A 14,157-nucleotide genomic window follows, 5' to 3' on the forward strand; every position below is an offset into this window, starting at 1 on the left:
TGGATAACAGACTGGGGGAGACAGGAGCTGGTGGATAACAGACTGGGGGAGACAGGAGCTGGTGGATAACAGACTGGGGGACACAGGAGCTGGTGGATAACAGACTGGGGGAGACAGGAGCTGGTGGATAACAGACTGGGGGAGACAGGAGTTAGTGGATGACAGACTGGGGGAGACAGGAGCTGGTGGATAACAAACTGGGGGAGACAGGAGCTGGTGCATAACAAATATAGAGAACATCAGCTGAACACACACATCAAGCCCCTACAACTCACTCTTTGTAAGTTAGAATTACTGCAAATATTTTCATAGAACACACCATGTGAGAATAAAAGGGAAGAGCTCTAATCACTTGATCCAACCATGTAAAGAGTGCAGGGGAGACAGGTAAAAAAAAATAACGTGCGCTATGTGATACTAGGTATAAAATTAATATTGTAGCTTTAATTCTGTGTAAGCTTCTATTAGTGTTCTAGCCACACCCATTGCTTGAGTCACAGACTTGCTTCCTGGCACAGCATGGTGGAAGCATGTCTGCTTGTTTTCTGTGAGCCCCACAATAAAAAAAAATCAGGGCCCTCTAATCTATTGAAATTAGATATTTTTCATAAACAACAGTGCCCCACTAGATTTCTCAGCAGAACCTGCTTCCTCTATGGTTTAGTACCATTACAGTACACACAATACAATGTATTTGTGTTACATAAGGGAAGAGTCATCTCAGTACTATCTGTACATGGGATTCAGGCCGTTACCTGCAGTAAAGTCATTATGTGCCATCCTGCCGTCACTGAGGCTTCAGGGACAGTGGGAAATATCTGCAGTTCTTGGCATGAGTTTGGCCACTTCTCTTCCTCAGGCTCCTAAAGAACAGAAGTAATTGCACATTAACAGACCTCTCTTTATTTGGAAATAAAAAGTCAGGATAACTTACGTTAAAGCACTTTACTCCCTGCATTACTTCAAGCTTAGTGGGCAGACAGCAAAAACAATTGCCCTTACATTGCCCTGAATGGCAATAGACAATCCTGGCCAGTAAAACTGAATGTATCTGATCCCCATTGTGCAGCAGTCCTGCCCTGCTTTATGGCTGAGATTCTAGCTATCTGTATAACAGAACATTCTGTCCCAGTGGCTGCACAGATCCTATCTGATCCTCATTGTAAGCAGCAGTCCTGTCCTGCTTTATGGCTGAGATTCTAGCTATCTGTGTAACAGAACACTCTGTCCCAGTGGCTGCACAGATCCTATCTGATCCCCATTGTAAGCAGCAGTCCTGCCCTGCTTTATGGCTGAGATTCTAGCTATCTGTATAAGAGAGCATTCTGTCCCATCCTACATAATCACTTATTATAAGAGCAGCCACAGCATTAGTACAAAGGCTTTTCTCCTAGAAGTAAGCAGATTTCCCCATCACTGGCACAAAAGGATTTGTTATGGACAAGGAAGTGAGTATGTGGAATTTGCTGCCAAGGGACGCTGAGTTGAGTTTATATCAGACTAAGGTGCCAAGTTTTTGAACTGCAAAGTCATTTTGATTAATAACATCTTAATTAAACATTGAGGGATGTTAATGAAATTAACACAGAAACCTCCATGCACCACCAACATTTTGGAAATTGAAAGAGGGACCAAAAGATTTGCTGTGCGTAGCATGACGAAAATGTTCTGGTCATGCCCATTTTGGGGCCATACCCCCTAATTACCATGTTCATTTTACAAAATTTGGAAGGTTATGACAGTTCTGTGGTTTTTATGTGTCATTACAGTTTTGCTAATGAAGGTGAATTGCCCTTTAAGCTCACAGTCACAGTTTCCCCAAGAGTCCTGCTTAGCTTAAATAGTTACAATTGTTTCTTTGATTATCATAAATTGTTACAATATATCTAAGTGCACCTGTCACATATTCTGGGCTCTCTGCCAAAAAGTTTTAGAAACATTGTATCTTTTTCTGGCTGTTCAGTGCAGGAGATCAAAGAGAAAGTTGGGACATTTCAGTAACAATCCAGGACTGCGGGCTGAGCTGTCAAAATTGGGACTGTACCACGAAAAACAGGTCATTTGGAAGGTATGCACTTGTCTCCCATCCCATACAAAATGTAGAGAAATTGTGTGCCTTTTCTGTGTTCTTCAGTGTGTCAGTGGGCATTGCCTGTGTGCTAGAAACAATCCAAAGAACCCAGAAAGGTCCCCCTGTAGGAAATAGCAATATAGCATAGGGCCTGGACTGGTCGTCTGTGAGTCTGGGAAATGCCCAATGGGCCACCCTCTTCGTAATGTAAATGGGCCACTGGTACATTTCTATTATGCAAATAAGCTGCTGTAGGTGCCGATGCAGTTCAGCCCGCACCTAGCCTCACTAACCAATGGAGAAAGAAAAGAGTAATCAGCGAGGATCTGGAGGCTAATAACGCATGTGTATTTATGGAGCACAGAATGGGAAGCAATAGAAGGCTGTATATATGGTGGAAGCAGCACTTGTAACAGGACTGCCAGGTTGGGCCTGAGAATTGAAGTAAGGTACTTTTACATAATCACGGAGGTTCAGCAGAGATTTATGAAGCAGCAGCTTGCTCCAAGTGTAGCTATTCTATGTTTGAGAAGTCGCCCCCCCCCCCTGAGGAGCAAGTCAGGAATAGCAAAAGGAAGGATCAGGGCATGAAACACCCTCTTGTGTTATCTCTTAAGCAATGGCACATTACAACTCCCAGCATTTTATAGTGAGAAAGAATAAAATTCTGTGTATTCAGATTACCCCACGAGTCTCCCTGACTCTGTTCTCAAGCTAGCCTTGGTACTACCAGTATAGGATCCGTTATCCGGAAACCAATTATCCAGAAAGCTCTAAATTACAGAAAGGCCATCTCCCATACACTCCATTTTATCCAAATAATTAAAATTTTTAAAAATGATTTCCCTTTTCTCTGTAATAATAAAACAGTAGCTTGTACTTGATCCCAACTATGATATAATTAATCCTTATTGGAAGCAAAACCGGCCTATTGTCATATGTTGCCCATTTACTTAGCTCGAGTGAAGGAATAGAGGAAAAATAGTTCGAATTTCCAATGGTTTTTTTGGCTACTTCGACCATCGAAAGGGCTACTTCGACCTTCGACTTCGAATCGAACGATTCGAACTACAAATCTTTCGACTTTTCGACTTTTCGATAGTTGAAGTACTGTCTCTTTAAAAAATTCTTCGACCCCCCAGTTTGCCACCTAAAACCTACCGATGCCAATGTAAGCCTATGGGGAAGGTCCCCATAGACTTCCTAACAATTTTCTGATCAAAGGAATATTCGATTGATGGATTAAAATCCTTCGAATCGTTCGATTAGAAGGATTTTATCGTTCGATCTAACGATTATTCCTTCGATCGTTCGATCACAGGAATAGCGGTAAATCCTTCGACTTCGATATTTAAAGTTGAAGGATTTTACTTCGACCCTAGGTAAATGTGCCCCTTAATGTTAATGTTTAATAGACTTAGGGCATGAAGATCCAAATTATGGAAAGATCTGTTATCCAGAAAAACCCCAGGTCCCGAGCATTCTGGATAACATGTCCCATACCTGTACTACCTTGACCTTGAGGGAGACCATTTCATTTGTTATTTATACAGTTCTTTGTTTGTCTGTGCTGTGCAGCAATACCTTTATGATCTCATGATGGTAACACCTTTATGTAAGTTCTTATGTCAAACGTTCCCAAGTTTATAAAATCTCTGTGATTTCTCGAGTCAGGGTTCCGACTCTTTGTTAGTTCAGAATCCACAGAGCTTGTGTCAAATAAACTCTATCTTTTCACCTCAAGTCGACTCCGGTTGCTGAAGTTCCACAACAATAGGAATATTGTGGTATAGCTAATCTATTCACTGCCACTTTTCAAGGTTTGTTAAAAATAATGTCTGCTGTTTATTTAGCTATTTATGCAGGGTGATGGTAAAGGCTAAGGGTAAGGGCATACCTGGCGATTCGGGGAGATATAGACGACTGGCGACTTATCGCCTCTTCTTTGGGGCGACTAATCTCCCCGAACGGCTTCCCCCTGTCTTCTGCCGGCTATAATGAAAAATCGCCTGCGGCATGGCACACGCGCCACTTCATTTTCGGAAGTCGCCTGAAGTTTCCTTGTGAGCAAACTTAAGGGTTGTGGCACACGGGGGGATTTAGTCATCTGCGATAAATCTTCTTTACTGAGGATGACTAATCTCCCAAAATGCCTTCCCACCAGCAAAAATGTGAATCGCCAGCGAGATGGCATAAGCCTCACTTCGGTTTTCTGAAGTCGTCTGAATGTTGACTCACAAGGAAACTTCTGGCGAATTCTGAAAACTGAAGCAACACATATGCCATCCCGCTGGCGATTCCGGTGGGAAGGCACTTTGGGGGGATTTGTCGCCCGCAGTAGTGAAGATTTATCACAGGCGACTAAATCTCCTTGTGTGCCACCACCCTTACTGGTTCACAAAATGCAGCAGTTACTTATCATACCATTACCCAAATGTCTGTTATTTTATGTGGGTTTTGGTGATCATATGCTTTATGGTGACCTTGTTATATTCAGAGAAATTCCACATATAGAAAATACTTATTTGCCACAGAGCTTTGCAGGGTCCCATTTGTGCATTCTAACTTTGAGATAATAGTGTTTATGGGATTCTATGAGTTATTTTTCCTGGGCAAACCTTGTGTCTTTTATTAAATATGTTGGTTTATGTATAGCATTTATTGCCATTTAAAACCTGTATATGATATAATAGCATGAATGAGGCTGCTTAGATTTTTTTGCCAGGGCCCTGTATTGCACTAATTATATATGTAGCACCTGGTGCCCATCACCACCAACCCACACAATTCCCACAATCCCCCTATTGAAGAGCAAGTTGAAGAAAAAGAAAATACAAAACAACAGGTGTAATTTGCTGCACTCTTTCTGCTCTGTGATTCTCCAGTGCACAAAGCTAATGAGACCCATTTCAGCTCATGCTAGAGAAACTATTGTTTTGTTTGTTCATCTGATGCCAAAGTGCAGTGAACTGAGCAGTGTAATGGGCTCATGGCACGGAAACTTGTAATATCCAACACTTCTAACGAGGTTCCGCATTCCATTGAATTAATTTCCTTTCTGCAAAGGAATCAATGGAATATGATATGAATGGAAGATGCATTGCTCACCAGCCTATGCCTATTATCAGAATCCTCATTTGGTGTCTGGCCACACAGGCAGATTCGGGGAGATTAGTCGCCAGGCGACTCATAGTTTATAGTCTGTACAGAGAGATACCATAGTAAGGCTGAATTCTAAGCGTCTGGCCACACGGGCATATTTGGGGAGATTAGTCGCCAGACGACAAATCTCCTCTTCTTTGCGGCGACTAATCTCCGCCGGCTAAAATGTAAAACGCCTGGGGGCAGGCACACGGATCGCTTTGTTTTCCGTAGTCGCCCAAAGTTTCCTTGTGAGGCAATTACGGGCGACTTTGGAAAACAAAGCGTTCCGTGTGCCTGCCCCCAGGCGATTTACATTTTCCTGCTGAATTGTGCTTAGTACAGGGGAATACCTATGCTGCCATAGTTTTATGGTATCTCTCTGTACAGACTATGAGCAAACTTAGGGGCTGTTCCTGCTGAATTGTGCATCGTATCTATAGTTATGTGCAAGCACAATATTTATATGGGTGTGTGTAAGAGGCAAGTGAATGTGTGTTAGTGACTGCACGTGTATGTTTGCTTTCTTTTACAAATAAAAGGCATGAGCCCCAAGAGACATCTATTTTGAGAACCCCTATTGCCAAAGGATAGTTTGAGTCAGTAAATATATCACAGCAGATAAGAAATCTATACCCCTTTGTGTTGGTGCAGGATCTGTTTGTCAAGTGTTACACAATCACACAATGTATATTTATTCTTATTTGAGTTTGTATTTGTCTGATAAAATCTTGTGCTATTAATAGTAGCACATCTTAAAAGCTCTGGAGGGAACAGTGTGTTTTGTCCCCTGTCTGGTGCCAAGTTTCTGCATGAAACAGTGCAAATCATTTCTTTATTTTATAATGCAGCCGCTCCAGAGCTTTCATTACCTTTTGCTATCACACTTGTTCTCAACATCTAGTGGGTTTAGTGTTGGGAGAAGGGGTACACACATGTGCATATGGAGGAGGAAAGGTCCATGACTAAATAAGATACTTGAGAGTTTTCTAGTGGAGGCAAATAGATCAGGGAACATAGAAGTTTTCACCCAATGTTCATTTGCCTTGAATTCTTTACTGTGTTTGGTGTGAGAAGGGTTCCCTGTCTCAAACTGCAAATACAGATGGGTCTGTTTTGGATAGTCATGTGCCTGGGACTGTATTTAGGTTCCATATTTCTAGGGACGCTCCAGCCATTAAATGGGTTGTTCACCTTTCAATTAACTTTTAATAAGATGTAGAAATTGATATTCTGAGACAATTGACATTGGTTTTCATTTATTATTATTTGTGTTTTTTGAGTTATTTATAGGGCTGCACCAAATCCACTATTTTAGGATTCAGCTGAATCCTAAATCCTTTGTGAAAGATTCAGCCAAATCCCGAACCATATTCAAACCCTAATTTGCTTTTGTAAATTAGGGAAAGAAGGAGGAAAGATAATGTTAAATGTACTGTTTTGCTAACCTTTTTCTTCCCTGACCCTCCAAGAGGCGGCCATGATATCATGGCTCTGCTCAATTTTGGCATCATTTCCGCCCCTCTGGCTATTACAGACTGACATTTTTGACACCGCCCCCCTGCTGGCAAGTAAATTCAGTCTGAAAAGGTGGAAACCCTAAAGCTGGCCATAGACGTTGAGATTTTTAAAAGATCAGATACCGATCGTGAGACCACGATCTTCTCAGAACGATTGTACGAATTGACCATCAACTAAAAAGACCAATTTGCCAGGAAAACAAAGGGGAGCTGCCTGCTTGGCCCTGCAAACATAGATAGATTGCACTGGGGCCGACAAAGATTTTTTGACCTGGCCGATCAATTTCCTGACAGATGTTGGCCGAAAAATCGTAAGATGTACGATCATCCGAATACCACTAACCGCACGATAATTTCGAAGGATTGGTCGGGCTTCCCTAAAATCGGTCGTTCGGCAAGAAGAATCGTCGCGTCTATGGGGACCTTTAAGGCCCGACAATCGGATCATAATGCAGGAAGTATGGGCGTTTGGATTGTGGGACTACATCAATGAACAGATGTGGTCCATGATCCAACGGGATTTTTAAACCCTGCCTAATCAACATCTGGCCAACTTTCGGCCAGATATCGATCGGGAAAGCCCGTCGGAGGGCCCCATACATGGGCCAATAAGCTGCTGACTCCTTAAAGGAGAACGAAAACCTCTACCCCCCACCCTCCATAGTCCCCCCTCCCTGCCCCCCCTGCACAGGTGTTAGTACCTAAAAATGCCCCTAAGCCTTTCATTACCCCTTGATGCAGAGTCAGCACAGCGGAGCTCACGGGCGCCATCTTCTGGCGCTTCTGTAATCTTCGGATCACTTCGGCAATTTCCGTGGCTTCTGCCGCATGCGCAGTTGTTTGGGACCTGAATATTGCAACAACTGTGAATGTGCTGATACTCCGCTTACTTACTGAAGACTGAAGATGGCGCCGTGAGCTCCGCTGCGCTGACTCTGCATCCAGGGGTAATTAAAGACTTAGGTTCATTTACAGGTATTGACACCTGTGCGCGGGGGAACAGTGAGGGGGCGACTATGGAGGGTAGGTGTTTTCATTAGTTTGGGGGTTTGCTTCTCCTTTACGTGAGGGGATGGTTCTGACTCTTGAAGCAGTAGCATAGATGTAGCAGAAGCCAGCTGACCTTGAGGAGAACTAACTTCTACTACATTATTCCAAGAATTTGATGCAAAGAGCAGAGAGAGACAGACAGTGGCAATTACATTAACACAGAACTATAAACCCAGTGAAATTGTTGAATGAATAGATACTGGGAGGTTGCTTAGAATGAGATTTGTTGGCCTCTATATTTTGCTATTCCCGGAGCGTTTACTTGCCCAAACACAAACACATTCTTGGCGTGAGCAGCATCTATGGGATTAGTTCTGTCACCAGAGAATAATCCTTCTCGCAACGAACACAATAAACAATTAGTGGCGCAAAGGTAAATAAACCTGGGTTAGTGATGTTCAGCCCAGTTATTTGCCAGTTTGGGAAGTTCAGTTCATCCCTGGATCCATATAAACACTATTACTGTTTATATCTAAGTGCCCTGATACCTATGTACTGCTCCTGGAATTTGATATTTATACAAAAAATCCCTGGTGTTTTGGCTCCATGACTTATTCTTTATAAAATTCCAACAAAGTGACTCCCAGAAGGAAATTACACTATTGCTCTATTATACAGATAGCTAGAATCTCAGCCATAAAGCAGGGCAGGACTGCTGCTTACAATGGGGATCAGATAGAATCTGTGCAGCCACTGGGACAGAATGCTCTGTTATACAGATAGCTAGAATCTCAGCCATAAAGCAGGACAGGACTGCTGCTTACAATGTGGATCAGATGTGATCTATGCAGCCACTGGGACAGAATGCTCTGTTATACAGATAGCTAGAATCTCAGCCATAAAGCAGGGCAGGACTGCTGCTTACAATGGGGATCAGATAGAATCTATGCAGCCACTGGGACAGAATGCTCTGTTATACAGATAGCTAGAATCTCAGCCATAAAGCAGGACAGGACTGCTGCTTACAATGTGGATCAGATGTGATCTATGCAGCCACTGGGACAGAATGCTCTGTTATACAGATAGCTAGAATCTCAGCCATAAAGCAGGACAGGACTGCTGTTTACAATGTGGATCAGATGTGATCTATGCAGCCACTGGGACAGAATGCTCTGTTATACAGATAGCTAGAATCTCAGCCATAAAGCAGAGCAGGACTGCTGCTTACAATGGGGATCAGATAGGATCTGTGCAGCCACTGGGACAGAATGTTCTGTTATACAGATAGCTAGAATCTCAGCCATAATGCAGGACTGCTGCTAACAATGGGGATCAGATAGGATTAGAATCACTGTGACTAAAATACACAAATACAAACTGTGAAGCTATTAACTTGAGTTAAGCATATATATTTTCTCTGATTCGTAAACTAGCAGAAGAGAGGAGAGCCAGTCCACTTAGTAAGACAAAAAAAAGTTGATTTTACTCTTATCTCTTAGGGTGGTGGCAGATGTGGCTATTCCAGGGAGTTAGTCGCCCAGCGTCAAATCTCCTCTTCTTTGGGCGACTAATCTCCCCGAAATCGCCGGAGGGATGGCACTCTGATTGCTTCAGTTTTCGGAAGTCGCCCAAAGTTTCCTCGTGAGGCAACTTCGGGCGAAATCAGAAAGCAGATCGATCCGAGTGCCATCCCACCGATGATTCACATTTTTGCCGGCAGGAAGGCATTTCGGGGGGAGATTAGTTGCCCAAAGAAGAGGAGTTTTGTTGCTGGGCGTGTAATCTCCCCAGAATCACCACGTCTGCCACCAGCCTTAAAAGTTTTTTCATGAATCCTTTAAATCTTTCTTAAATATCAGAGAAGGATCTATAGCACCTAAGAGGCCTGTTTATAGAGCCGCATGTTTCTTCTTATGTGAAATGTTACACACTTCCCAAAATCCTCCATTAAATAGAACATGTCACGGCAATGTACACTGAATACACTGTTTATATGATGGCATCATGGAAGATTAACACAGTGAATGTACTATTTATACTGTAACTGAAGAGCCTAAGGCAAATGTGGCAACCACTTCAGTGGGAAAATGCTAAATACAGACCATGCCTCGTGCCATTAACCTGAATGGTAATCACCAGTCATTGCAAACACAGGGGTGGATTTTGGAGTAAAAACACTCAGGTGTACATCTTTGCCCTAAGTCCACCATGTGACAGTCGAATACCATTTAAGTAAAATATAAGTAGAACATGATATATTAATACAAGGGCACATTTAAGCGATTGAATGGAGCCCTTCAGACCCTCTGATGGGCCCAACCAACTATCTGGCCAAAAATTACCCAGCTGTCAATCAGGCAGGTTTCAAGGACTGCATCGTCTCGTTGATGCTGTTCTCGCTCCAACTTATTCCTGTTGTTGGAATCCGATCAAAACAATCAGATTAGCCTGATATCCTCCAGAATAATTGAACTATATTAAAGGGGATGTTCACCCTTAAATTAATTTTAATATTCGAATTCTGAGTTATTTAGCTTTTAATTCAGCAGCTCTCCAGTTTGCAGTTTCAGTGTGCAGTCTGGTTGAAAGCTAGCAAGAGTCAGAAGAAGAAGGCAAATAATTCCAAAACTTTAAAAAATAAATAATGAAGACTAATTGAAAAGTTGCTTAGAATTGATCATTCTATAACAAATACAAGTCAACTTAAAGGAAGGTGAACCAAATCTCCTCTTCTTCAGGGCGACAAATCTCCCCAAACTGCCTCCCGCCGGCTAGAATGAAAATCGCCGTTAGGATGGCGACCAGAGCGCTTCATTTTCTGAAGTTGGCTCACGAGGAAACTATGGGCATCATCGGAAAACGAAGCCGCTCCAAGTGCCATCCCGCCGGCGATTTCGATTCTAGCCGGCGGGAGGCAGTTCGGGGAGATTAGTCTCCCCAAAGAAGAGGCGATTTATCGCCAGGTGACTAAATCTCCCTGATTGTGTGTCTCTGCCCTAATTTTGTCATCAAAATAACCCACTTTCTATGCCCTGGACCAATGAATATGACTAAATCCCCAGCCACTTGCTTTGTGACAGGCTCTGACCCCTCAATGTCCGAACCACTTGATGTTACAACCCCGCCATTTTGTTACATCACAACCCACCCCTTATGGACTCACAACCAGCCGCCCGGTATTCTTTGGCTGAAAAGGTGTCAACTCTATGTGAAATACTTCAAGAGATACTTTCTAAGCTCATTATTTACATTATAAATAATAATTTTCATTTCATATCTCAAAAAGAATTATCATGTTTCTTGTTTCCATGGTAATGGCTACTTCCTGCTCATCATGTGACTGGCTATACTTGCTTCCAGTCAGAAAATACCAACTTCATGGCTGGGATTCTGGATATACAGAATAACCGGGTTACTGCCCGACAAGATGGCAACAACAATAATCCTCTCACTCAGTCAGACTCATTTGCTAACCAGGGGCAAAGCTATACCTGGGCAGTAACCCATAGCAACCAATCTTTGATCAGCTTTGTTCTGATAGAATCAGCAATTTGATTGGTTGCCATGGGTCACTGCAGTATTGCATCACTACCTATTGTTAATAAATGAGCCATATCCAATTGTTATATGGAAGGAACCCAGACTAAGTCTGACACTCACACACAAGGGATTGTGTTATTATCTGCTTTGCACTATTTTTATGTACACAATTAATGAATCAGATTGTTCAGCTGTCAGTTCAGGAGCTGCGCTTTCTGTGCGACAACGGAATTCTGCTGCTCATGTTTAGCCACTGACGTGAAAGGAAAACATCTAAAAATACAGTTGCCAAAAATCAGTTGGTTTAAGACCCAGCAGGATTCTGGGAGTTGCGATTCTTCAATAGGAAAACCGCTGCAGTTTGGACATACCCTAATTTACAGTATATATTAAAAAAACAAACAATTATTATATAATACACATTCTGTCGTGTTGCTGAGATACCAAGTCAATGCATTGCCCTAAACCAATCTCCCCGCTCAGCATCATAGGGACAACAGTCACTCAACCCCTCCCATTCATTTGTCATTACACTGAGATGTTCTGTATTAACTGACCATAAATAATATATTCTCACAGCTTCTTATTACTAAACACAAACAGGGTCAAGGACTACTGACCCAAATATTCATAGGGCAACACCCATGCGGTGACACCACAAAGCAACAGAGAACTCCACACCAACCAACCTTCACGCCAGCATATGAGCCAATCATAAATAACAACTATTGTCTGTGAGGCTACAATTTTATTGTTACTTTTTTTCTTCCTTATCTTCATATGTATCTATTTATGTGGCTGACTCTTTCAAACCACTACCTGGTTGCTAGGTTAAATTGAACCCTAGCAACCAGATAGCTGTTAAAATTTCAAACTGGAATGCTTCTGCACAAAACAAAGCTAATTAATTAAAAAAATTAATTTAAATATCAAGCCAGCTGCAACCTGTCTCAGAATAGCATTCTTAACATCATACTAAAAGTTACTTTAAAGGCGAACAGCCTATTTTATTATGATGATGATGATTAAGAAGAAGAAGATGAAGAAGAAATAATGTAACCTAGTATCCTACAGCCTCAGGCTTTTATTTGAATGTTTACCAGGTCCCTCAAAAAGGGACAAAAGTAACAAATGCAAATGCTGCATTTAGGCTATAGACACACAGGCTGTTTTCAGCGGCTGTTGTCAGCCTGCAAAATTGGGCTGATCTCAGCCAGTGTGTGACCACACACAGGCTGATCAGATTCAAATCAATGGAGCAGGGGCACTGAACAGATCTGCTTTTCTCAGCCTCCAAAATTGCTCAGCTGGTAAAAATTAAGCATTATCCCAATGTTATTATTAGAGAAAAAGCATAAAAATTAAAGAAGGCCAGTATTTTTTTCAAGAAAAGGTGGCAACCCTATTACAGATATATAGAAACATTGGGGTAACAGTCACCCTGCTATAGTTCCAGGGGCACCTATGGCACAAATAAGCCCTCACCCTAAATGTCCTTCAGACTGGACCCCCTTAGTTCATAACAAGGTTACAGATATATAGAAATATTGGGGTAACAGTCACCCTGCTATAGTTCCAAGGGTACCCAGGGTACAAATAAGCACTCACCCCAAATCTCCCCCTAACTGACCTTCAGGCCGGACCCCATTAGCTCATAACAAGATTACAGATATATAGAAAAATGGGGTGACAGTCACCCTGCTATAGTTCCAGGGGTACCCAGGGCACAAATAAGCACTCACCCCAAATCTCCCCCTAACTGGCCTTCAGACTGGGCCCCCTTAGCTCATAACAAGGTTACAGATATATAGAAACATTGGGGTAACAGTCACCCTGCTATAGTTCCAGGGGTACCCAGGGCACAAATAAGCACTCACCCCAAATCTCCCCCTAACTGGCCTTCAGGCTGTAACAAGGTTACAGATATATAGAAAAAATGGGGTGACAGTCACCCTCCTATAGTTCCAGGGGTACCCAGGGCATAAATAAAAACACACAGATTAGATTGAGTTAGTGGGAAAAACAGTAATTGTGGGTGTGTATAGTAAGGCAAGATTGTATCAGTAACACTTTATATCAGTGTGTTAATATAGTAACTCCCAGCAGACAGCTGGTAAAAAGTCTCTGTGCATTGGCACCACATACCTGTAAGAAATCCCTGCTCCTGCTGATCCCACGGCCCCTGTAAGCTGCTGCCTGAGAGGAAGGAATCCAGAGACAGGAGGAGTGAGACAGGTAGGACACGCACACTTACCTAAGGCAAACAGGGCTGCTTGGCAACTGCAGGATCAGAGCTGAGGTGTGAGTGAAGGGGCAGGCCGGGCATTGTTATGCTAATGTAACAGGTTGCACCGAGTGTCCTTGGCAGCACCAGGGCTCTCTCTGTACATTAACCCTTTCTCTGCCAGCCTGGCCTCTGCATTCCTGCAGTCACATACACCACAGGGCAAAACCGTTTATGGAAGCTGCTTAGCCCTGCAAAACTGTCACATAAGTCACAAATCCTTTCCTTGTAATCTTTCTGAACAGTCCTGCTGCTCGTGCTGCCAAGTTAAGCTTAGAGCTAGAGAGGCTGTCTGAGCATGCTGGGAGTTGTACCTGAACAGCTAAAGAGATTTGGGTTACACTGATATGATATGAACTGTTACTGCCACCATATTGCCCTATATTTGCCATCTTTACCTGCTGTCTCTAAAAGTTGGGAATTGCAGCAATTTAGACATCCATTGTGTATATCTATTTAACCATTGCTACACAATATGATATGCTCTTTGGGCAACTGAGAGTATAGACTGATGCCCTTTATTAATTATATTCATTTGCTCGGCACTTGTTTCAGAACGATTTCAGAAAATCATTCTAAGGGCTCTTACACATGAGCGTTCCGACCTGCGC

General features: G+C 42.6%; 1 protein-coding gene across 2 annotated transcripts in view; it reads right to left on the reverse strand.

Moving 5' to 3' along the window:
- The window catches only part of togaram2.L (TOG array regulator of axonemal microtubules 2 L homeolog), a 40,678-nt gene extending 26,793 nt beyond the window's left edge, over positions 1–13,885 (reverse strand). The window contains exons 1-2 of one of the 2 annotated variants that reach the window (XM_041562587.1): positions 13,408–13,885; positions 756–863 (exon numbers count right to left, since the gene is read on the reverse strand). In XM_041562587.1, the coding sequence (XP_041418521.1) occupies positions 756–780 (25 nt within the window). In that variant the 5' untranslated portion in view covers positions 781–863; positions 13,408–13,885. The remainder of the gene's footprint in view (positions 1–755; positions 864–13,407) is intronic. The other variant, XM_041562586.1, reaches the window with a different exon arrangement.
- Between the last annotated feature and the right edge of the window lie 272 nt (positions 13,886–14,157).

The sequence above is a fragment of the Xenopus laevis genome, chromosome 5L, assembly GCF_017654675.1.
Source record: "Xenopus laevis strain J_2021 chromosome 5L, Xenopus_laevis_v10.1, whole genome shotgun sequence".
In the NCBI taxonomy this organism is placed as follows: domain Eukaryota; kingdom Metazoa; phylum Chordata; class Amphibia; order Anura; family Pipidae; genus Xenopus; species Xenopus laevis.